Source organism: Medicago sativa, chromosome 8 (genome assembly GCF_051527215.1).
Source record: "Medicago sativa cultivar Bolivia chromosome 8, Bolivia_mono, whole genome shotgun sequence".
Taxonomy (NCBI): domain Eukaryota; kingdom Viridiplantae; phylum Streptophyta; class Magnoliopsida; order Fabales; family Fabaceae; genus Medicago; species Medicago sativa.
Genome location: NC_140756.1, coordinates 77,242,215 through 77,266,386, shown reverse-complemented (window position 1 = coordinate 77,266,386; position 24,172 = coordinate 77,242,215). Strand labels below are relative to the sequence as shown.

At 33.5% G+C, this 24,172-nt stretch overlaps 4 protein-coding genes across 4 annotated transcripts; 3 read left to right on the top strand and 1 right to left on the bottom strand.

The window, feature by feature from the left end:
* The first annotated feature begins 488 nt into the window (after positions 1-488).
* TOZ (Transducin family protein / WD-40 repeat family protein) lies at positions 489-9,847 on the top strand. The gene is made up of 14 exons (XM_085736166.1): positions 489-823; positions 1,172-1,354; positions 1,961-2,131; positions 2,503-2,717; positions 3,026-3,308; positions 4,385-4,519; positions 4,691-4,809; positions 5,475-5,631; positions 5,817-6,063; positions 6,143-6,219; positions 7,065-7,184; positions 8,408-8,538; positions 8,615-8,789; positions 9,238-9,847. The coding sequence occupies exons 1-14, from the start codon at positions 527-529 to the stop codon at positions 9,652-9,654; spliced, it is 2,727 nt and encodes a 908-aa protein (XP_085592292.1). The 5' UTR covers positions 489-526; the 3' UTR covers positions 9,655-9,847.
* A 1,561-nt stretch (positions 9,848-11,408) lies between these two features.
* LOC146901734 (inositol-tetrakisphosphate 1-kinase 2-like) lies at positions 11,409-12,811 on the top strand. Its single transcript, XM_085736163.1, has one exon. It carries the CDS (start codon positions 11,579-11,581, stop codon positions 12,533-12,535), a length of 957 nt encoding a protein of 318 aa, XP_085592289.1. The 5' UTR covers positions 11,409-11,578; the 3' UTR covers positions 12,536-12,811.
* A 1,118-nt stretch (positions 12,812-13,929) lies between these two features.
* Positions 13,930-16,883, top strand: LOC146901733 (SGNH hydrolase-type esterase superfamily protein). Its single transcript, XM_085736164.1, has 5 exons — positions 13,930-14,100; positions 14,217-14,435; positions 15,058-15,134; positions 15,689-15,853; positions 16,516-16,883. Exons 1-5 carry the CDS (start codon positions 13,999-14,001, stop codon positions 16,694-16,696), a joined length of 744 nt encoding a protein of 247 aa, XP_085592290.1. The 5' UTR covers positions 13,930-13,998; the 3' UTR covers positions 16,697-16,883.
* Positions 16,884-20,005: 3,122 nt separating this feature from the next.
* LOC146901732 (transcription factor MYB98-like) lies at positions 20,006-21,918 on the bottom strand. Its single transcript, XM_085736162.1, has 3 exons — positions 21,263-21,918; positions 20,987-21,113; positions 20,006-20,685 (listed from the first exon to the last, which is right to left on the bottom strand). Exons 1-3 carry the CDS (start codon positions 21,916-21,918, stop codon positions 20,071-20,073), a joined length of 1,398 nt encoding a protein of 465 aa, XP_085592288.1. The 3' UTR covers positions 20,006-20,070.
* Between the last annotated feature and the right edge of the window lie 2,254 nt (positions 21,919-24,172).

The window sequence follows — 24,172 nt, the reverse complement described above, 5'->3', positions numbered from 1 at the left end:
AACTGAAAAAAAATATATTAAGAAGACATTGAACACATTTGTTCCTCTTGTTTACATTTACTGTACATTAAAAATTATTATTGATTTCCAGTGCATATGAACACAGTAATTACTAATTTACGTTGAGTCCCAAAGTTCGCTGCAACGTAATTTTAAGAGGCATAGACTAATTTGCCTTTTTGTTTGGTATGTACAGTACAATTACTTAAAAACTCTTTAAATTAATAATTATTAATTTATCGATAAATTAATAACTCTCTAAATTAATAAATTTCTCCGGTTCTGACATTATTAATTTATAGAGTTTTAACTGAATCTCCTGCTTAGTATCCCTTGATTATTAATGAAATGCACTTTGATCGAAAAAAAAGGCTCAAGAAGTATAAAAAAATAATAATAAAATAAGTAAAAAATAAAACCCAAGCCAAAACCAACCAAAACCCTGAAATCTAAACCCTACTTCAACCGCAACTAATTTCGATTCATTCACAGACACAGTTGCGTTGCGTTGAGCCCCAATACTAAAATGGAGTCTCTTCGCTTGAAAACCAACTACCGCTGTGTTCCGGCTCTGCAACAGTTCTACACCGGCGGCCCCTACGTCGTCTCATCCGACGGCTCTTTCATCGTCTGTGCGTGCGGTGATTCAATCAAAATCGTTGATTCCGCCAATGCATCCATTAAATCCACCCTTGAAGGTGACTCCGAACAAGTCACCGCCTTGATTCTCGGTCCCGACGATAAACTTCTCTTCTCTGCTAGTCACAGCCGCCAAATCAGAGTTTGGGACTTGGAGACTCTCAAATGCGTGCGCTCCTGGAAGGTACAATCAGATTAGGTTTAAGCCTTGTTTGGATAGCAGCTTATTTTGCAGCTTATGTATAAGCTATTTCTATAATAAAGTATAAAATTTAGGTCAAATTAGTTTTTGTACAAGTTAAAGCAGTTTTCATAATCTATATCATGTAGAGCATATCTGGAAATAAGCTGAAAATAGCTTATGAAAATGCCATAAGCTGTTTTCATAAGTTGTGCGAAACAGTCTTTCAAGTGTTTATTCCAGCAGATAAGATTAAATAAGCTAACCCAAACAGGATACAAGTTCAATTGAATGTTTGGTGGTTATGTGTATGTGTATGTAATGTGATTGATGTTGGTGTTGTTGTGTTAGGGTCATGAGGGTCCTGTTATGTGCATGGCGGTTGATCCTTCTGGAGGGTTGCTTGCTACTGGCGGAGCTGACAGGAAGGTCCTTGTTTGGGACGTTGATGGTGGTTTTTGCACGCATTACTTTAAAGGTCATGGTGGAGTTGTTTCTTGTATTATGTTTCATCCCGATCCCGAGAAACAGCTTGTGAGTTCCTCTACCTTAATGATTTTTATTTGTTGCATTGTGTTTGTGTTAGTATGCTTTTCCTTGATAGGGACTAACTGAACCAATTGTCACTTCAAAGGTGAATTGAATCATAATCACTGACCACTGTTTTGTGGCTACACGTTAAAAACTTACATGAATTGAATGTGGTGCATGCAAACTTGCTCCCCTTATCCAATGGGAAAGTCCAAAGCAACCAATCATTTGGTAACTGCTTGATTTTTTGCTTGGTGTCAACATTATACCGAATAGAGTGATTATTGATGACTGGTGAAAGGGGACATGGGTTGTATAAGTTTTAATTGATGGTGATATAATGTGATTGTGTCTTTCTTTATACTTTCCATTTTGGTTTACATTTTGTGATTTGTGAAGTACATGAAGACTGAAGTTAGTGTAACATGAGAAGGGAAGAGGAGTCTAATTACTCTAATGTAACATAATTGATAAGATAGTTTGTTCTAATCCTTTTAATGCAAATGTGAATTTCATTTACCTCTACCTTGTTATTACTTGTTTCTGACCATTCCTAAGCATCGATTCCACCTTTATATATTGAACTTATCCTAAGCATTGTTTCTTCAGCTTTTTTCTGGTAGTGATGATGGGGGTGATAATGCAACTGTAAGGGTTTGGGATATTTCCAAGACTACGCGAAAGAACTGCATTGCAACACTAGATAATCATCGCTCTGCTGTGACTTCTATTGCTGTATCCGAAGACGGATGGACATTGCTCAGTGCTGGAAGAGATAAGGTAAGATTTATAAGACTCCACTTTACTTTTTGTTATAATTTACTTGTGATACAATGGTCACATTATGAGCTTTTTCTTTTCCTCATTTTATTTTTTCCTTCACTCGTTCTTTTTAAAGTTTTTAAGTTCGTGCCTTTATTTTTGGTTTGGGACTAGAAGTAGTAGAGTCCCAGTAATTTTAGAACACCTGTATGTTAAATGCTTTAAGCAATGTATATTTTTTCCTTAGATTTTTGTGTGAGATGTATCCTTAATTTTGCACATTGCATGATTGCATAATTTCTCTGGATGATGTTTTTACTAGTAGACAAAAACTGAAATGAACTTAATCTATTAATTTGACACACTGAACCCTGGAATTTTATTGGCAGGTTGTAACATTGTGGGATCTTCATGATTATAGCAACAAGAAGACTGTCATCACAAATGAAGCAGTTGAATCTGTTTGTGCAATTGGTGCTGGGAGTCCTTTTGCTTCTTCTTTGGATTCACATCGGCAAAACTCAAAAAAACATGCTGCTTCCCAAGCATTGTATTTTGTTACAGTTGGTGAACGGGGCATTGTGCGCATATGGAGTTCTGAAGGGTAATATATATGATGTTTTCCATTAGCTAAAACATTTATAGTTCTTTAACAATTTGCATGAGTTAAACTTAGTTATTGGTCGACTGAAATTAAATATTGGAGGTATGCATGGACTGGAATTAAAAATTTGGTAGTAAAATTTGTGTTTGTTACTGAAGATTTATTATGATGAAGGCAGCTTCTAAGTAACCTGGCACACCTAAATTTGTGAAGTAACATTTTTACCAACTAAAGGTGACTGTCTTTAAATTTCAAAACTGTCTCGATCAAGATAGAAGTTGTGCACTTAGTTTTTTTAATATCAACAGTGCAGCTTGCTTGTTCGAGCAAAAAGCTTCAGATGTTACAAACAGTGTAGATGAAGATGGTTCGCGAAGGGGCTTCACTTCTGCTGTTATGCTTGGCTCAAATCAAGGATTGCTTTGTGTGACTGCAGATCAGCAGTTTCTGTTTTACTCTCTAAACTGGACTGAAGAGTTGTTGGTATTAAATCTTACCAAAAGACTAGTGGGATACAATGAAGAGGTTGTAGATATGAAGTTTGTTGGGGATGATGAAAAATTCCTCGCTCTTGCTACAAATCTTGAACAGGTATAAGAATGTGCATTTGGATCTAGAAATTAGTAAACTGTTATGCTGCAAGTAGAGTTTAACTTTTTTTTAGCAACTCTGTCAATTTGAACATATCAATGCTGAAAAAAAGGATAAATTTCCATTGGGTGCAGGGTATTGTTTTTATTGTTAGTTTTTGCAGTGCTTGTTATAGTCACTGCATTAAAAATTTGACGTGGTGTGTTATTGAAATGAAGGCACCAAGGGCAGAACATGATCTATATCTCCATATATTAGGATAAAATGTAATTACATGCATTCAAGAATCAAGACTGAGAATATACACACTTTTAAGAATATTTTTAAAATGAGATTCCATTTGTGGAGATTTTTCAATCTGTAACTGACTGTTTCAACTTTTGAAATAAGACAATTTTTAAATCTTCAATCCACAAAGACAATGAGCTGTATTCAACTATTCATGTTTAAGATAATTTTGCAATGTTGCCATGGTCGTATTTATGCTTAGCAAGTTGCGAGTCGTGACATCAAAAGCTCACTGGTTTCATACTTTGTTTTTGGAAACCATGTGTTGTGCAAGAAGGATTAAAAAGATTTTGCGTGGTGTTTTGAATGCCCATTTCTAGTTTTACTGTTGTTAACATCATGTCACAATCTTGGATTTAGATAAAATAACAAACGTGCTTTTTTATATTTATCCAAATACTGTTTGATTATAGTTTCTCATCTCAGCAAATACAATCCAAGTAATTTAGAAAATATTTGAAACGAGAAAAAAAAATGAACAAGAAAAATGAATAAAATGCTAGTCAAAAGCGTCTTACAAAGACTGGTATAGTATCACATCAGAAAGCTATATGTCCTAATCTCTTGAAATTGCACAATTATAATTTTACAAAAATATATAATTATTTTCAATAATGGAGACATGGACACCCTGTTTGATAGGATTTGAATGATTGATCAATGTAAGAAGTACAACATTTGATTACCATCCTTCAATTTCTTATGTATTGGTTCTCCATTGTTCAGTTTAGCAAGTGTGATGTTTAAGGTTGTGACCTTTAATGTACTACCCTATTGGAGTTTTGCAGGTTCGGGTTTATGACCTTGCATCCATGTCATGTTCTTATGTCTTATCTGGCCATACCGAAATCATCCTATGTCTGGACACCTGTGTATCAAGTTCCGGGAGAAACCTAATTGTGACTGGAAGTAAAGATAACACAGTAAGTTTTTCCTCTTTGGTCTCAACCACGACTTTGAACTTTCTTCTATGGGAACAGCTCTAGTATAATGTTAAAAACCGGTGTCCTTATATGTTGATAATAGTAATATGCTTGCAGTGTACTGTGTTAAGGTCATTTAGAATTATATAACAACTCCCACATGCTGTATAGGTTAGGTTGTGGGAATCAGAAAGTACAAGTTGCATTGGAGTCGGTATAGGTCACATGGGAGCTGTTGGAGCCATTGCCTTTTCAAAAAGAAAGCGCGACTTCTTTGTTAGTGGCAGCAGGTGAGTGTTGATGCATTTGTTTATATTTTTATTCACAACAAGAATTTATTTATCTTTTTACTCTCCATAAGTTCCTGCCTTTTGGAGGAACTTTATATGCTTTTTCTCATGGTAACTCTTTTACTAGCAAAAGTAATTACTGTAAAATGAAAAAAGTGCATGAAAATTGTAATAAATTTGTGTCATGCCTGGTTTGTTAAATCTATTCTCAAGTGATAATGTTATATATCAGGAAGAGAATAAATAATGTTATCATTCTTATTTTCCCTCACAACAGCAGTTTAGCACCCATAGGAAATATTGACTTGAACCAGTTAGAAAGCAATAATTTCAAAACCATCCGCTGTTAAGTTTGATTGCTGTCTGTAGCTCTGTTTTGCTATAGTGACAATATGATACTACATGTTAAAGAATGTTATGGTTGACCTATGCTGTATTGCCAATCTTTTAAAGAAGATAACCACATTTATCTCTTTCAAGATAATCTGCTACCAATGGATCATTTCCCCAAAACATAAAATTTGACTTCCCTGTTTTTATGCTGTATGAGTGTTCCAATATGTTACAGAGTATACTGTTGAACTCTTTGGTTTTAAACATGCAAGCTTTTCGATACTACTATGCTGTGTAGATTTATTTCTTATGAATTTGTGAATGTTTCGCAGTGATCATACTCTTAAGGTGTGGAGTATAGACGGTCTCTTGGATGATGTGGCAGCTCCAATTAATTTAAAAGCAAAAGCTGTTGTTGCAGCTCATGATAAAGATATCAATTCTGTAGCTATTGCTCCAAATGATAGTTTAGTATGTAGTGGTTCTCAGGTTGGTATTATATCTGACTTGCATTTTTCTTTGGTTTTTTCTTTGACTATAGTAATCCTGTTACCATTGTGTTCTAAGTAGTAAAGACTACTTACATTACACTGGCCTTCTTTTACTCTTCCTATTGTTTGACGATTTAGTTTCCATGTAGTTACCATCAATTATTTTTTCATGTTACCAATCAGGATCGCACTGCTTGTGTTTGGAGACTTCCAGATCTTGTATCAGTAGTTGTATTTAAAGGGCATAAAAGAGGAATTTGGTCTGTAGAATTTTCCCCTGTGGATCAATGTGTAGTAACAGCATCTGGTGACAAAACAATAAGGATATGGGCTATATCTGATGGCTCGTGTTTGAAGACATTTGAAGGGCACACTTCAAGTGTGTTAAGAGCACTGTTTGTTACTCGTGGAACGCAAATTGTTTCTTGTGGTATGAGGCTACTTGTAACTGATTTTGTTCTTTTCGTACATTTTGATTGCTTGTGTGATCACCTCAATTAATGTTTCAGGTGCTGATGGTTTGGTAAAATTATGGACTGTAAAATCAAATGAATGTGTTGCCACATATGACAATCATGAAGACAAGGTTCTGCTTGATCCTTTTTTATATTCCTCATTTTTGCGGTTTTTCTTCAAGGCCTGTTTGGTTGGAAGGGAGGATTATTTTAAACCTTTGTTCAGTTCAATTTTCCTGGAGGGCGAGGAAGGAGAGTGGAGCAAAATCCCTCCGAAGTATTTTGGCTTCCCTCCAATATTGGGGAGGATTTGAAGGGGAAGCTCTCCAGAAAATTCCTTCCCTCCATTAAAATCCCTTCCCTCGTTGGAACCAAACAGATCCTTAAAGATTTAAGAACCAATAATATTTTTCTCTTGATACATGTAAATATCTGGAAAAATGTTGTTCAAATGCGTTGCATACTTGGAAGTTGGAGATTCTAAGAAGGAGAGTTTTTAAATCTTTTATTATTAGTTTGAAGTTTAAGATTTGATCTATCAACTTGTCAGCCAGAAAATTATATTAATGCTACGGAACATTCAAATAATGCTTTTCTGATCATTTATTATTCCAAACTTAGAGAAAAATTTAATCCAAATTTTAAGCTTGTAGATTATGTTTTGGCCATACGATAATATGAATGAATAATATATGTATAATATATATGATGAATGATCATCATAACTTATTTGAGTACTTGATTAACAGTTAATATCATATAGATCTCATATAGTTAGAATGAATTGTCAAGCATATTCTATATTTTTACCAAAGATGTTTTGATTCATTCATGAATTTTCTCAAAATGCAATTGTATCGTTAAGGTTATAATGAATTACTCCTTCCTGTTATTTTTCCACACAATTTTCCATGACACAATGAATTCGACTTTTTTTTTCCCCTTATCATCTGTTGCTGAAAAATGTGGTCTGCAGGTTTGGGCCTTGGCTGTGGGCAGGAAAACAGAAACACTTGCAACTGGTGGCAGTGATGCTGTTGTCAATCTATGGCTAGACTCCACTGCAGCTGATAAAGAAGAAGCTTTTCGTAAAGAGGTTAGTTAAACTGATTGTACATTTTGTTTCCCACACAACATTGATGTTAAAATCAAAGATCATGTCTTGTGATTGTTCATGATATATACTGATTGCTAAGTTTCATTATACAATTACTATTCTTCATTACCAAGGTAGACAAACTCGAGATCCTAAGTAAGATCGGGTAGGACACATGAGATCGTGAATCGGGGGATCATAACACGGATCGTAAGATCCAACCAAATTTAGAAATTCATATATATTGCATATAAATTGATACATATTCATATGAAGCAACATAATTGAATATAAAATAGAGTGGCTAAGAATGAAGGATTGTTTTTTTCTTGAAAGTAAAGAATGAAGGATTGTTGTCTGCAGAAGTAATAGGTAGAAGACTGATTAAATAAGTAACGTAAGAGAGGGAGTTGAGTGCTATGAATATGGAAATTACATTGGTAAGGTTCCATGATTTATTCGAAAATTTCCCTAATTATTGATAGTGGCTGTATTGGGAAGATCTTCAGTAATCAATAGGTTTAATGATAGGATTTGAAACCGTTTAAGAGATTAAGAAGGGTGAAAAACGTTTTTTTTACTTTCTGTTTGGGAAAATTCGTTTTTTGGTGAACCGGGTCACGAACCCGACCCGGTAAATCCGGATTTCTGGAAAACAAAACGCCAACCGGGTTGCGAATCGACCCGCGAACCTGGTTTTCTGGGTTTTCAACCTAACTCGTCTGGATCTACGTTACCACATCGTCCACGTCTTTGCGCTGCGATCCAAGCCGTTCCGGCCAATTTCCGATTCCGGTCACTCACCAGCACGGAAAGGGGTGGCAAGATCGTGGAACCGTACGATTCTACGGTCCAGATCGCGATTTTGTCTACCATGTTCATTACCCAGTGCACAAATTTCGATGGTTACATAGACAATTAGAATTATAAATAAAATGATTTTATTCAAATCATTAGAGAGAAACACTCTTCCAAATCACGTGTGCCTCGGTGTGTTAGAAAAGTGTTGGGTCTCTGTTAGGGACTATCACTGTGAGAGTTAAGTAAAATAGGTTGAGACTTCAGGTAATAAGGCATGTTATGAGAGAATGGAGGCATTTGTCAAGGGAGAAGTAACATGCTTGAAGTTCTGCAACATCTTTGTAATTGGGGAGTTTATCCCAATTTCTTTGAATAAGACCAGAGTTTAACAAAAAGTAACATGATTTCTACTGCTGATACAGGAAGAGGGAGTTTTGAAAGGTCAAGAGCTAGAGAATGCTCTATCAGATGCTGACTATACTAAGGCAGTCCGAATTGCATTTGAATTGCGAAGACCTCATAAACTTTTGGAGTTATTTGCAGAACTTTGCAGGTTAGCTTTTATCCATTTTGTGATCTGAATCTTATTGGCATATCCTTAACTGGCACACCTGAATCTTCTTGTGCAGGAAGAGAGGGGCTGAAGATCACGTTGACAGAGCACTAAAGGCCTTTGGCAATGAAGAGCTTCGTTTATTATTTAACTATATTCGAGAGTGGAATACAAAACCAAAGCTCTGTTATGTCTCACAGTTCGTGCTTTTTAGAGTTTTCAACATCTTTCCTCCAACAGATCTTGTTCAGGTGTTTTTCTAGCCCTTTAAGATACTTTATGCAATTCTGATCCTTAAAGATTCGAACGGACACTAAAAGCAGTAAATTAACCAGTCCAAAATCATATTTATTTATAGATTGTATTCTTTGCTTTAATACAAATGAAAAAATCTTTTAGAAATGTGATATTTGGCACCAATTAAAACTCCGATGATATGATAGAAATTGCATTGTCATCAGGATAAATTATGTTCATAGATGATAAACCGATACATATTGAACCCTACATAATGCAACTTTTTATCCTATCGTTGTTTTTGGTAAACATTTTCATATTCACTGATTTAGGAGTAGGGATTTTTGCATATGTATCTTCATTCAATTTCTCAGGATGTTTTTGGTTGTATTTTATAACCATTGGAAGGTTTTGAGGCAACAAAAAAATGGTCTGACATACATTTTTTATGGGACATTTCAGATTAAAGGGATCAGTGAACTCCTTGAAGGTCTTATACCATATAGTCAGAGGCACTTTGGCAGGATAGACAGACTTGTAAGAAGCACATTTTTGTTAGACTTCATTCTATCAGGAATGTCAGTTATTGAACCAGAAACCCAACAGACGAAATCAAATGATGAGTTTCCATTACGGTCTGAAATCGATGCTCCGGACCAAGAAAATGGGATTGAGGAGAAAGATCACACTATTGAAAATAAGTCTGCTTCGAAGAAAAGGAAATCAAACAAATCTAGACATGAAAATGGGATCGAAGAGAAGGATCAGACTCTAGAAAATGATACTGCTTCAAAGAAAAAGAAATCAAAACATGGTTCCCACAAGAAAGTCAAGGATGTTGCTTACAACAAAGTCGAATCTATACAATTACAAGCATAGGTTTGTGCTTTCATCCTCTCGTGTATACATATGTTGTTTGACTGATGGAAGAACTCTTTTGATTACTTCAAAGTTTTGAATGTTGCTTTTATTTAAGAATACGTAGGCCACAATTTTGCTGTTAATTGAGAGGTAAGTTTAGCCACTGTGTTGTATCAGTATTTCATTATTTTTAATGTTGATTATTTCCCAATCCTGTTCCCAATGAAAAAAAATTATTGTGATATGCAGAAATACTGTAAACTTTAGCATGAACTCAGCGATTTATTCTTTCTCTAATTTAGGCAGTGTGGCACATTTGTCCCGCATAACTTTTATCATGTTATGCCTTGTTCCTTATCTTGTCCCAATTTTATCCAAAGGGAGTTATGTGCGTTACCAACAGTATCATATTTACCGGACAGTATCATATCAGGTTCATTCGCAGTTCTGATAAGATTTTTTTTTTTCTTTCGTGGTGGACATGATAAGAACTTGTGTCTTAGTGCATGTAACATGTTTTAAATATCTGTGCATGTAATGATGTATCGTAATTCTCATACTAAGCAAGATTATTGTCCAGGTGCATTTGTTCTTGTCCTTCATCATCACTAGTGATATACAGTTTCCTAAATTACCAAAATAAACGTGCATAAATTAAAGAGCACAATCGTCAAATTAATAGCAGTTTCATCTTTCCTACCTGTCATCAAAATAATCAGTGTTGAACCTGCAGCTACAAACCTGTTAAAAAAATGAAATCAAATAACGAAGTCGTGACATGAGGTGCTGATTATGTGGTGTGTGCACCTAATGCTCGTGATAGGAGGTGAGCCATCTTTTTTGAGAGATACGAGTGAGAGACTATGACATAAATTAATGAAGAAAAAGTATAATCTATATATCTTGTAAAACACTAGCCATGTATTTGTTTAGTCCACATATTTTTCTTATTTTTTTTTTCCTCAAGGTTGAGTGTTAATAGTCTGAAAACTATATATTGTGCGACTTGTAACCAACAAAAAAAAAATATATTCCCTCCGTCCTTATATGTAACCACCCTTTCTCTCTAATAAAAGAGTGTTTACATATAGGGATGGAGGGAGTATATATTGTGCGACATAATATCCTTTGTCTGTAGCTACAACGACAAATATATTGAGTTAGATAAGACTGACGAGCGATAAAACTCTCCCTTAAACTTTTTTAACACCATTGCATTTTTAAAGTTGGATTCAAACCCAATTCACCAACAAAAAATTTAAAGAAACTTTTACATTTCATCCAAGTAAATAGTTTAGTTTATAGTTTATACTGTTAGTATGGACATATAACTTTTTTGAAAGAGCATAAACATAAAATATATATTTTCCATCTAAATAATCTATATTAAAACTTCACTAGATATGTTAATTCAGACACAAGAAGTCTGAGCCTTGAGAGGAGAAAGAATATAATGTAATATACTCCCTCCGTCCCACAATAGATCACCTATTTGACAATGTGTACTATTGACCTAATATATTTTGACCACATTTTTCCTATTAATAAACAGAGATAAATAATATCATATAAGATGTCATTGGATTCGTCTCGATGAATATTTTTAAAATATTAAATTTTCATAATTTTTTCTAATACAGAATTGAAGATATTAAAAACAAAACATATGCATTGGTATATGTAACAAAGTCAGTGGTGTCACTTAATATGGGACGGAGGGAGTAATAACAATAAAAAAACGGATCTACGTGGACTTTTGTGCCGACCTAATATTCCTTAAACTTTACATTTTACACATGTAAAGCAACCTAGGTAGGTACAGACAGAACTGCTATTTTCATAATTTTACAAAGAATCTTACTTAAGGAAACTGAGATTAGTCACAACAGAAGAGAACTTAAATCGCATCCTCCTTCAACACATCAAGAAAGAAGAAACAGCCATGTCTGAAGGTGATGCAGCATCTCGTGTAGGCTATGCTCTTGAACCCAAGAAAGTTCAAAGCTTCATTCAACCCTCACTCCTCCATTACGCCAAACAAAATGGTATCGATCTCATACAAATCGATACCACAACACCCTTATCACAACAAGGTCCTTTCCACTGCATCATCCACAAACTCCACACTCAAGATTGGAAGAAACAATTGCAAGAATTCTCAACCCAACACCCAAAAACAGTCATCATCGATCCACCTGAGTTGATAGATCGTCTTCATAATCGTCTTACCATGCTTGAATCAGTGACCCATTTGAATCTTTCTATTGAAAATGAAACCTTCATTGTCGAAGTTCCAAAACAAGTTGTTGTGAAAGAGCCGAAAGCCTTTGATTTTGGCGCGATTGAGGAACTGGGTTTGAGGTTTCCTGTCATTGCAAAACCGTTGGAAGCTAACAGCACTGTTGATTCTCACAATCTGTTTTTGGTTTTCGATTTCGACGGTGTTAAGTCGTTGAATAGTGCTATGATGCTGCAAGAGTTTACAAACCACGGTGGGGTAGTGTTCAAGATTTACGTTGCTGGGAAGCATTTTAATTGCGTAAAGCGTAAATCTTTGTGTGATATTTCTGAGGAGAATTTGAAAACGGTTAAAGGGTCAGTGCCGTTTTCTCAAGTGTCGAATTTGAGTGCTCAAAACTATGAGGAAGGTGTTGGTGGTGATGCTGTTGATATGGCTGAAATGCCACCTCAGAGTTTGATTGCTGAGTTGGCTAGTGGGTTGAGGGAAAGATTGGGACTGAATCTTTTCAATGTTGATGTGATTAGAGATGGCAAAAATCCCAGAAGGTATCTTGTGATTGATATCAATTACTTTCCTGGGTATGCTAAATTGCCATCTTTTGAGCCCTTTTTCACCAATTTTTTGTTGGATGTTATGCAACAAACTAAGACGGATTAGGGGGAGCTTTGCCCCTCATTGCGATCCTATTTGACTCAAGAGATTAGTCGCACGCAAAAGATGCCGGATTCTAAAAATAAAAAGAAAACTAAGACTGGTTAGGTGAGTTTTCAAGCCAGATAGAGTAATGATGTTTTCCCCCAAATTGACTAGTTGTCTTTGTTATGTTTTTCTGAGTAACTGTTTTGGTTTCAAAATAAGTGTTGTATTGATGATAGTAAATGCATTGCATTCAAAAAATAAATAAAACAGTGGAATGGCATCAGCATTACTTTATGAATGGTGCTAATCTTCTAGGCACTAGGCAGCATGATATTCTTAAGAACGAAAAATCCTGAATTGCTCTGGCATATGGTTCTATGCTTTACCCTATGAATAACGTTTATTCTGCTTAAATAATCAACAATCACCATGGAATAATTCGGCTAGTATTCTTTTTCTTTTTTTAAATTATGCATTGTTGTGTGCATTTCATCGAAGAACAATTTCCCATCACTCGTGTAGCTGCTGCTGTCATTACCTAACTTTTATTTTTCCCTGTCTTCATTTGGATTCGGGGTAGGGTAGAATATGTCCCCTCACACGTTTATGAAGGAAGAATGCTTAAAAATCAAAATTCTTCAACTTTTCACTAGAATTTTTGATAAAATTGTGTATTTAGCATACTTATCGACTGATACTCGAACAAGTAATCACAGTAACATTATTCCATCCAAATAGCCACACTTGCCTCAAGTTAAATTATTATTGGCTATTTCTAAACTGGCCATATAACATCACTCATGTTATCACATTACTACTCTCTCTTTTCATGAGTGTAATCAATTATTTATTTTCAACTATGCCCTCTAGTTATTACTGGTACACTAATGGTTGATAATAGAGTGAGTTTAGTAAAAATAATATGACTTTTGAATACTTTATTAAATTTTTTAATTTGCGTGCAATATTTTAAACGACATTCATTTTAAAAGGAATATTGGAGTAACTTTTATCATTGTGTTACACTTGACCATAAATATATATATATGAAAATGTGTTTGTAAGTGAGGTCATCCGCACTTTACAAATTTGTTTTGTAGTGTCACGACTACTAAGAAAAATATGAAATATGACATGAATTTTATTTTATTTTGAATAAAAAATATGACATGAAAATAGCAACACGATTTATTTTAGGGTAATGTTAACCGGTGCCTTCGGGCACTGATTAAGGATGTTAAAAGAAGTTGTTCTAAGTCAAAAAAGATATTTTTTAAGCTTTTAATGTATTGATTACACAACTATCAATGCTAATATTACTATATTTGCTTCTTTAACCAGTGCCCATGACCCTTTATTTTATTCATTTTACTTTATGAAAATCATTAAAAAGGGTGACATGGTCATTTCACTATTATTGAGAAAAAGGCCCAACGAGGGATGCGCTTCTCTGCTCTGCCCAACGAGCGAGAGCGAGAGCGATGATGAGAGAAAACATAGTGTTGTTTGGAGATTCATTAACGGAACAATCATTCCGAGTAAATGGTTGGGGTGCTTCACTCGCCAATGCCTATTCTCGCAAGTTAAGCTTCTTTTTCATCAAATCAACCACTCTCAGATCAGATTAGATCCATTTTATTTATTTTCGTGTGATCTTGTAACTAACAAATCAGAAAATTGATTTAACTTCAATTTTCAGGCTGATATACTTGTTCGTGGCTATGGTGGATACAACACTAGATGGGCTTTATTCTTACTCCATCATCTCTTCCCTCCAGAATCAACTAAACCACCTCTTGCTACAGCAATTTTCTTCGGTGCTAACGATGCTGCTTTGTTCGGAAGAACTAGTGAAAGACAACATGTACCTATTCAAGAATACAGACACAACCTCCAAAAAATGGTGCTCCACTTAAAGGTTCTATTCTTTATCAGTTTCTATGTTTTGCATTTAAACTTTATCACTACAATAAATAATGGTTTGGGAGTGATATCTGTTACTCCATGACACGATTTGGAAAAATTAATTAATATTACATTGAAAATTGAAATTAGCGCTCGATTTGGAACATTTCTTTTACAATGTGGTGACACTAGTCATTATGGTTCAACTACTTATCCAATGATAATATTTTGGATCATGGCCTGAAAATATAAGGATTCAAGATATCAGGATTGGTTCAGTATTTTTTAGAGAAATTAAGTTTTTTTTGTTTTTGGTAACAAAGCATTGATTTTCTAGAATATTTCACTCGGAAAATTTTGATTTTACTTTTATGTGCTTTGTGCTTGTTTAGTATTATCTAATATTAGTTGGATGATTGTGATTCCGATGAGTTTCTATCTTGTTACTCATGCTTTCAAAGGTAAATGATTTCTTGCAGCATTGTTGTTTGCTTCTATGTTGAGTGCTGGCTGCATTGGGTCAAGGAGTGACCTGCCTGTACTAACAAAATCGGGCTTAGCATGAATTATTCCCTTATACTTTAAATGCCAATTATGTTATCACTTATTGATTGTAAATGAAAATTTGATTTCAGTCATGCTCACCAACCATGCTTATTGTGCTTATTACTCCACCTCCAGTTTGTGAAGAAGGACGTCGAGAATATGCTATGTATGATAAATTCCTTCTCTCTTGCCGAGTTCATCGTTCATACTACACATTTGTTTATGAAAATTGTCTTGCCGCACTATTATCTACTTGGCTATTTACGACATCTTATTGGTATCATCCAATGAAACTGTTCTTGCTATCTGTTTTATGTATTTTTTATGCAATAATTGCTAAATTCACTACCACCATTGTTATTAGCAGAACCACTATTGCATCCATATTTTCTGAACCACCATTTGACTATTTATTTATCTTCCGTTCACATACATCTAAAATATCTGACATGGCCTCTTTTGTTATACCTTGAGCCCTCACAGTGTGCTGTATTTTTGTTACTATCAGCTTCTAGTAAAAAAAGTGTGGTTTTTCCTAGTTTGGTTAAAACTACCTTCTTTAAACTGTGTCATGTTACTTTCTCATACACTGCTTATGAATTTGCTGGTTGTTTTATGGGAATAAGACTTGTCAATCCATGAAATAGAGAATATTAGTTTTTAACTATTCACCATTTTATATTAGTTTCATGTTTGAGCAGTTTTTGTTGTATCTTGCAGATCCTTATATGGTAATAATGCTAGAGAACTGTCTGAAAGAACAAATGAAGTTACTGGTCAATATGCGAACGCATGTGTTGAGATAGCTAAGGAAATGGGTGTGGCTTATATCAATCTGTGGTCCAAGATGCAAGAAACAGAAGGCTGGCAAAAGAAATTTTTGTGGTTAGTTATAACCTGGACTTGACAAACATATGTGACATAGGTTTAACCACCTTTTCTTGTTGATTAAAGCCAAAAGGCATCATGGATTTAACTTTGACTACATCTGGTTATAATGTGATCCTGTTATTAGTCAAGGGCATTCATTTAGCTTCTTATGAGTCTAGTTTGTGATGAAGTAAACTGCTTTCTTTTTAACTATATATGAAGATTTACACGCATTTTAAATATGAATTTTATTTTGTGATATGTTAATTAGGAATTAATCTCATATTGTAAATAATTTACTTTCCTAGACTAGGTGAGATAAATAAGATGATAGAATATTAAATATTTGTGATTATGAATTGGAATTACATGTAATTTCTGATACTATTATATATAGTATGGAATGCAATAGAGAAAGGCATCAAGCCAAAATTCCTGACATGGTATAAGAGCCATGGTTCAGCTCAGTGGGGTAGCGGGAGTGGGATCTAGTGTGGATCAGGCTAGTGATGTGGGTGACTGTTGGAATTCAAGTGTGAGTGGATAATCTTCACATCACTGTCTTTAAATTTTGCATTGGTTATATCTATAGTAAAATCAACAGCACTGTCTTTTTTAAAATTTATGCTAGATTCCTCCAGTTAAGGGTTATCAATATTGTTGTTTTGCATTTACAGGGATGGGTTGCACCTGACACCAGATGGAAACGCAGTAGTCTTTCAAGAAGTGATCAAGGTGTTCAACGAGGCAGGACTTTCTGCAGATAAAATGCCATATGATTTCCCTCACCACTCAAAAATTGATGACAAAAATCCTGGGAGCTCTTTCCAGCAGAATGTTTGTGATGCCTCATTATAGTAGGGTTCTGGTCTAGTCTTGCAAGCAATTTTATATATTCTGTTCTATTCATTGACCAGCTATTTCTTTGAACCTTTTTTTTACAAGTTTTTTACAGAACTATATACGATTTTTAATATTTTTAATTTGAGAAATGATATTTGTACAACTATTTTGGAACAACTTTTGAGACAACTCTCTCGCATAATCTCATTGTGTTCTTACTCTCTCTCCCCCTCCCTCTTTCTCTATTGTTTTTGTCTCTAAATATATTGAAATTGCAAACACTTCCTTTTTGTAGTTTTTGTTAGTAATTTAAGGACCGAATTGAATACTCAAAACAAATTCGAGGATCAAAATGACTTATAAAAGAGACATTTATGAATGTATTTGTAATTTTTACAGAATCGTTTTTATCTCCTTCGTTCTTACATGTTATCAGTTTCTTCTTCTTTCTTCTCCTACGATCAGTTACATAATCACATCTATGCTTCTGATTGTTACTGCTATTCCAAACACATCTCCTTTTCCAATCGCATATCTTAGTTCTCTGATTCCAGGTATCGTGTTAATTTGATCTATGTCTTTGCTGTTTTTGTTATTTCCCTATGATATATCATTAATTATTGTTTCTACGATTTATGTTTTCATGTTTGATTTGAGAATTGCATCATATGTCTGTTTTCTCTAGTTCATAACTGTGAGTCTCTCTCTCTCTCTCTCTCTCTCTCTCTCTCTCTCTCTCTCTCTCACACACACACACACACACAAATGAAAAATCAAATCAAGAAGGATAATCAAGTATAATCAAGTCATACATTAACGTGTTTGTGTGTGAGAGAGAACTCACGGTTATGAACGAGAGAAAACAAACGAATGCAGTCATGTAAACGACAGCGATGTCAGTGATGAGATGTGATTCTCAAATCAAATATGAAAACATAATAGAAACAAAATTTAATGATAAGTTGGAGGGAAATAACAAAAACTAAAAACATATCAGATTAACACTACCTGGAATCGCGGAGAACGAAGGTATGTGATTGAAAAGAAGGGGATGCGATTATGTAACTGATCGTAGGAGAAGAAGGAAGAAGAACCGATAACATGTAGAACGAATGATATAAAGAAGATTATGTAAACTGATTGAAATGAAGGGGTGTCTTTGGAGGTCATGTTCTTGAATGAAGGAGAATGATAGTTGATATAAGGATAAAGATAAAGAAACTTTGATGTTAAATTTTGAATGATATAAACCCTACGATGTAAATTCATTAAAATTGAACACTTAAAATAGAATTAATTAAAATTGAAAGTGCTAAAAATTACCTTAGAATTAAAATTGACTCATATAATCGACTCCGAGGATGGACTTCATATTCTACAGTTTAATTGGCTCATGTTATCGGAGACAAATTAACCCCAAATCATGAGAAGATAGTGTAGACCTTCGCCCTAAACTTTATATTTAGTTTTGCTCTTCACCAAACAATAGAGATATTTGCTGCATTGTTATGGTTGTTCATCGGTTAATTTTAATAACAATAAAAATTTAATAGCAGTGGTTAATATTACTTAAAACCACCTTAATAACGTTCTTCAGAACTGTTCCCTCATGCAGTTACACAGACCATTTTATTAATCTATTAATTAAATAAATCAAACAAGTGTAACTGAGACGGGGAGACTTCTTTCTTTCTTGTCCAAAAAAAAAAAAGTGTAACCGATACTTGTTATTACCTCTTTACTATTATTTTATGGGTCTCGCTAACAAGTGCCCTCAGGGCAAATGGTTAAGGAATCCTTAAATAGAAATTTTGTCTTGAAAATGTAATATGTTACTTTTGGTCAAGCAATAATTACACACCTTTTTCATAAAAATTTACTTCTTTTAGATGCTTGACCATTGCCCTTGGGGCATTGGTTAACATTCTCCTTATTTTATTATGGGTTTGTCTAACATGTGCAATATTGCACATGTTAAGGCAACTAAAAGCAGTAACTTTTCATTGAAAACCAACAATTATTTATTAAAAGCTACATATTTAATATAAAAAACGCAAGTTTCAAGTCAAAGTTTCTACTTTAAACTTCTTATCATGTGCAAATTTGCACATGATAGAAAAACCCTTTTATTATTACTACATTGCTTTTTCCATTTGGTTCTATGATTATAAAAATTGATTTTGAATGAATTGATTTTGTAAAATTGATTATAGCTAAAAGTGAGTTGAAAGTAAAGTGATTTATGTGTTTGAGTTAAACTATAAATTTGTGTGTAAAAATTAACTTTTGAGTCAAAAGCTACAAATCTTAATTTCAAGTAGAATCAATTGTGGAGACAAAATTAATTTTACTCAAAAGCAACCAAACATGTCAAAATTAGTTTTACAACTCCATAATCAATTTTAGTCACTCTAAAAGTAGAACTAAACATATGCTTAAGAAAGTTATGTCATCTAGGTCTTAAACAAAATAAAGAAGTAGGTAATTCTATTAAATAAATCTCGATTACCTCGAGATATTATTCTGTGCAATTGCGGACGGAGATACTTTGATTTATAAAAAAATAAATAAAGAAGTTATTAAATATTTTACCCCTTTCAAAAAAGTTATTAAAAATTTTAATTTAAAAATAATATAAATTCAATAACTCTATCAATTGAGATATTGTTAAAAAATGGTTAATTTAAAACAGTACCACCAAATAGTGATAATTGGTATGAAAGGGAGGCACTTCTATTCAAATTTTTCCTTTCAATGCGTCCCTCAAGTGGCAAGAAGTTACACAAACCTCAAAAGTCAAAGAAACATTCAGTTTGTTTAAACCATATATAATATAGTTTGTGGGGTAGGATAATTTGATCTCTGCATAACACACTTTTAACAAGGGGCGAAAAACTTTAAGTTTGGACCAATGAAGTCGGAGTGCAAATATGTCTCGCGCTAGTAAGTATGTCCATAAGTCATAGTTCTAATGACAAAAATGTTGAATTGTTAGGTTGGATGCTACAGCCGGGGTTGGAACTCCGGCAATCTCGACTCCTTCCACATATTTGTTTGAGTTTCTAATAGCTACTGACATTTCGTCTATCTATCAAATAGAAAAAAATATGGAGGGAGTATATAACTTCGACATAATCTTAGAAACAAAACAGGACAAAATGTCCTCTTTATTCAATAGTCTATGAGTATGCTATTTTTTTTAACGTATATGACTATGTTGATTGAAAACATAAAGTATACATGAGATTTTGTTGTTATCTTCAATTATCGTAAAATATGATATACTATTAATAGTAACAAAATGAGAAACTATAAGTCCAAGTTCCATATCATCCGGAGCTAAATCCATAAATATAATGGCCTCCAATCCAAGGACAAGGATTTACATATCAATTAATATTTTGATTAGCCTGAGAGATCATCTCCACCAAATCCAACTCCTTCTTAACTTCAACCTCGTTCTCCAATTGATGCTCATCAAGATTAACAACTTGCATGCTTCTCTTATCACATTCTTTTTCATCAAATTCTTTTTCATCCAAAGTAGGAACACTTGACATATCATCTAGCAGAGAATCAATACCACACTCTTCTTCAAACAAATTATCATCCAAAGAAAAATCATTGAACACATAGTTTGGCACTGAGCGGTCATTAGGACAAAATTGATTTGCAATACGTGGCTGAGGAAGCTGTGCTGCGGCTTTGCTTGTGCTACAAGTAATCTTTTTCTTGGCTTTAACAGAAGATCTTTTTTGAAAGTCTCTTGGCGGGTTTTGATCCAAATTCAGGCTCTTGATATATTCTTGCAGAAGAGTGCCTCTTGGATACTTCGAACGACATGTTCTTTTGGAATATTGCCTTCTCTTTGTTGCATTCCAATGGTTTTTTATTGCATTCTCAGTTCTTCCTGGCAATCTTTTTGCAATCTCTGCCCACTTATTTCCTATCTCTGTATGAGCTTGGATCAATATCTTATCCTCTTCATCTGTCCATATGTCTTTCTGCAAAAATGCGCGAATTGAAGTTTAATATAGAAGGAAAATTCGTATGGATAAATTTGTGTCATGCAATCATCGAACTCTTTGTGAGAATATAGAGATACTTAATTAGTTAATTGTAAGACAAAAAAAAGTATGCATACCAAGTTAAAATATTACCTTATATGAAAGTTAAGAGAAACAAAAATTCAAATATTGGATCATGCATTTATCATTGATGACATTGTATGTATAGACTCAGTTGTCTAAAGTGTGTGTATCTATTAATTTATTCTATATACGTGTGTGGAAAAAAAAATGGAACCTTTATGTCAGGCCTTAAATGGTTATGCCATCTTTCTCTGCACTGTTTCCCTATTCTTCCAGGTAACTTCTGAGCAATATGAGACCACTTCCTTATTCCATGTTGTTCCACCATTTGACTCAACAATCTGTTTGCAGAAGCATTTAAATCAAAGCACATATGTGTTTTATATTAAAACCAAAATATGCAAAAACTTGAAAATGTGATGAAAAAAATTATGTAACAAGCTTAATTATATAGTTATGTAAACAAGAAGTTTTAAAGAAATTTATGCACCTATCTTCTTCCACTGTCCATTGCCCCTTCACTGTGATTGTTTTCTTCTTCGCTTTAAATGCTCTTCTTGTCGTAGGAGATAACAACCCGTTGTTTCTATTCAATCCAGCTCTTTGGTAATAATTTGTCGGTGCAATGCTTGAAACTTCATCCTCAGGTACAACATAACTCAATGACTTGGTTTCTGAAGGATTATTGAAGGAAAAATAACTATGGTTTTCAACCATAATATCAAGTTGATGATTTCTTCTAGGGATATTCAAACTAAAACCATCATATTGAAAATTGTCAATAAGGTTATGAGCATGCTCGCTACCACTATTATTCTCAGCAAAAGACTTTCCATCATAAAAATCAAAATCTCTATTTCCACATTCTGCATTACCAAAAAGATCAAAGTTTTGAGTTTGGACCCCAAAAACTTGATTGGAGGATGATGATCCATGCACATGATGAAACTGATCAATATGCTGAAAATCTTGTAAGAAATTACCATGACAGGAATGAGCACTAAATGGATTTAGCTCATCTTTCAGCCTTGGTTTCAGGTAGTTTTCTTCCAAATGCATTGGTTGTGATTGTGAGGGATAGTTTTCTCTGAGATTTGTGTCGAAAACCATGACAGAATTAGGTGTAACAGAAATTGAAGGTAACATATGTGTTACAAGACAACACTAATTTGTGTTTCTTATTATACGAGAGTTACAATGCATTAATTAGAGAACAATTGAAATATGGCTGGAATTGTTTCCTCTGAAGAAACTTCACTTTAATATTCTAATAAGGTTTTATTTTATTATTATGTTTGTAACTGTCATTGAAATTAATTGATCAATAGTTACAACTTTCAGTTTAATTACTATGTTTGTTTGTAACGTTATGTAATTTGTTTAAAATTATTATGGTCACACTTTTCTTTGTGAATAGATTGTAGGTAATGGTATACAAATGCATGCGTGTGTGAATGCGACAAATCCATGCAAACATATTCTAAGATCATGACTTTTTTTTTTTTACAAAAAAAAGGTCTAAGATTATGACTTAATTAGCTATTTCTTTTTGTTGTGAATGAAATTAGTGTCACTTGTACATAGTAAAGTTCTAATCTATCTATCTATTACAATAAAAATGAAGTTGCAATATTTGAGTTAATAAATACTAACGTAACATATCAATTACTTCTTTCAATGTGTATCCTTCACCAAAGAGTGTAGATTAATTAGGCCAAATTTGATGGCTTGCAAATTGGGTAGCAACTATGGCCTATGCTGATTTGATATTCTGACTTGGTAGTTCAGTTTGTGCTTACAACTTTAACAGAATAAATTAAAGAGAACTGTATTGTGACCCACGCATTCCATGATGCAAGTAATTTTATGTTCGTGGTTTGAATTTTGAAATAATTTAAAGATAGTGTTAACAACACTATCTCCAACACTCATTTTCTTACTGTCTTTAAGAGAATAAGTATTGAAGAGAGTGTCTCTAACATTCCTCGTAATATAATACTTAGTTTATGTTAATAGAAGTTGAGGATAAAAAAGAATAAGTTAAAAATTCCTTAAAAATAATAATAAGTTAAAATTGACTTCGCCCTAAAAAAAGTTCACTTGTTTATTTATTTACTTTTTCTAATCTCAAGGTATTTTTTCTTCCTATTTATTTTTAGGAAATTGTTTTATAGACATCCATCCACTCCATTGACACATTGAGATAAGGAAACTGAGAATATGATGTGATAGATATCATATCATAAATTGTAAGAGGACTCAGAGAGAAAACAATTCTTATATTTTTAGACCATCATTTTTTTATATCACTTCAACCCTTCATTTTCTCTCTATATCTTTCTTCCTATCACATCACTTACTTATCATATATGTCATATCATTATCTATTTATCTCTCTCTTAGCGTAGAATGAGTAAAAGGTGTATAAAAATGATTTTTTGAAAGAAAATAGGGTATTCAATAAATATATGAAATTAAACGGTGTTTAAATGTCATGGTTGTTTTTAAGGTGAGAGAGTTCAATCAATTTTTTTTTTTTTGAGGGAGCCAAATCATGTTATTTGACATACTAGAAGTGAAAAGTTTCAAACACATGCTTAATACTATAAAAGAATAAAAACAGGAAGAAAGTTTGCATAATCATTTTGAGTTTTTTTGTAATATTCTTATACTCTATCCAGTTTTAAATATAAGTAAAAGTCAAATCGTATTTAACCCAAATTAAAATTGCCATAAATAATAGAGACCGACAGTCATAATGAAGACCCTATAATCTATATTTGAGAAAACGCGACGGACGAGCCCAACGTGTGCACACCCAGTGATAAATAATAAAACATTTTTTTTGAAAGAAAACTATTTTTTTTAAGAAAGCTACCAAGTATCGGTAAATTAGAGATCAAACTTGGATATACTCCTAATTAAAAAATTCATCTTTTCTTTTTTCTTTTTCAAAAACACAAGTTTGGATTCCAAAAACTTGATGTTTGAATGATGAAGATCCATTCACATGAAACTAAACGGCATTATGAAAATCTTGCAAGAAATTACCATGGGCCATATTAGGAAAAAAAAAAATTAGTTCATATTCTATCCTTGGTTTTTAAGAAAGCCACATATTTTCTTTGTAATAAGATTTATTTTTGGCGGCATAACCCCTCAGAAAGTTTGTGGTCGTTCAGACCGCTGCAAAAATAAATTTGAGTCCTCTTATTATATTTTGGAGCGGGCAATGCAGCCATAGAGTCAAACTTGAATTTCCTCCGTCATTTTGTGCCAAAACAAATTTTCATAGTTTCTAAGCGTTTTTTCTACCAATAGTTTACGAGGCCTCGTGGTGACCAGTAATATTTTTGAATTTGGATAATAAGAAGTTATTTTATCGTAGTGTTTTAAGTAG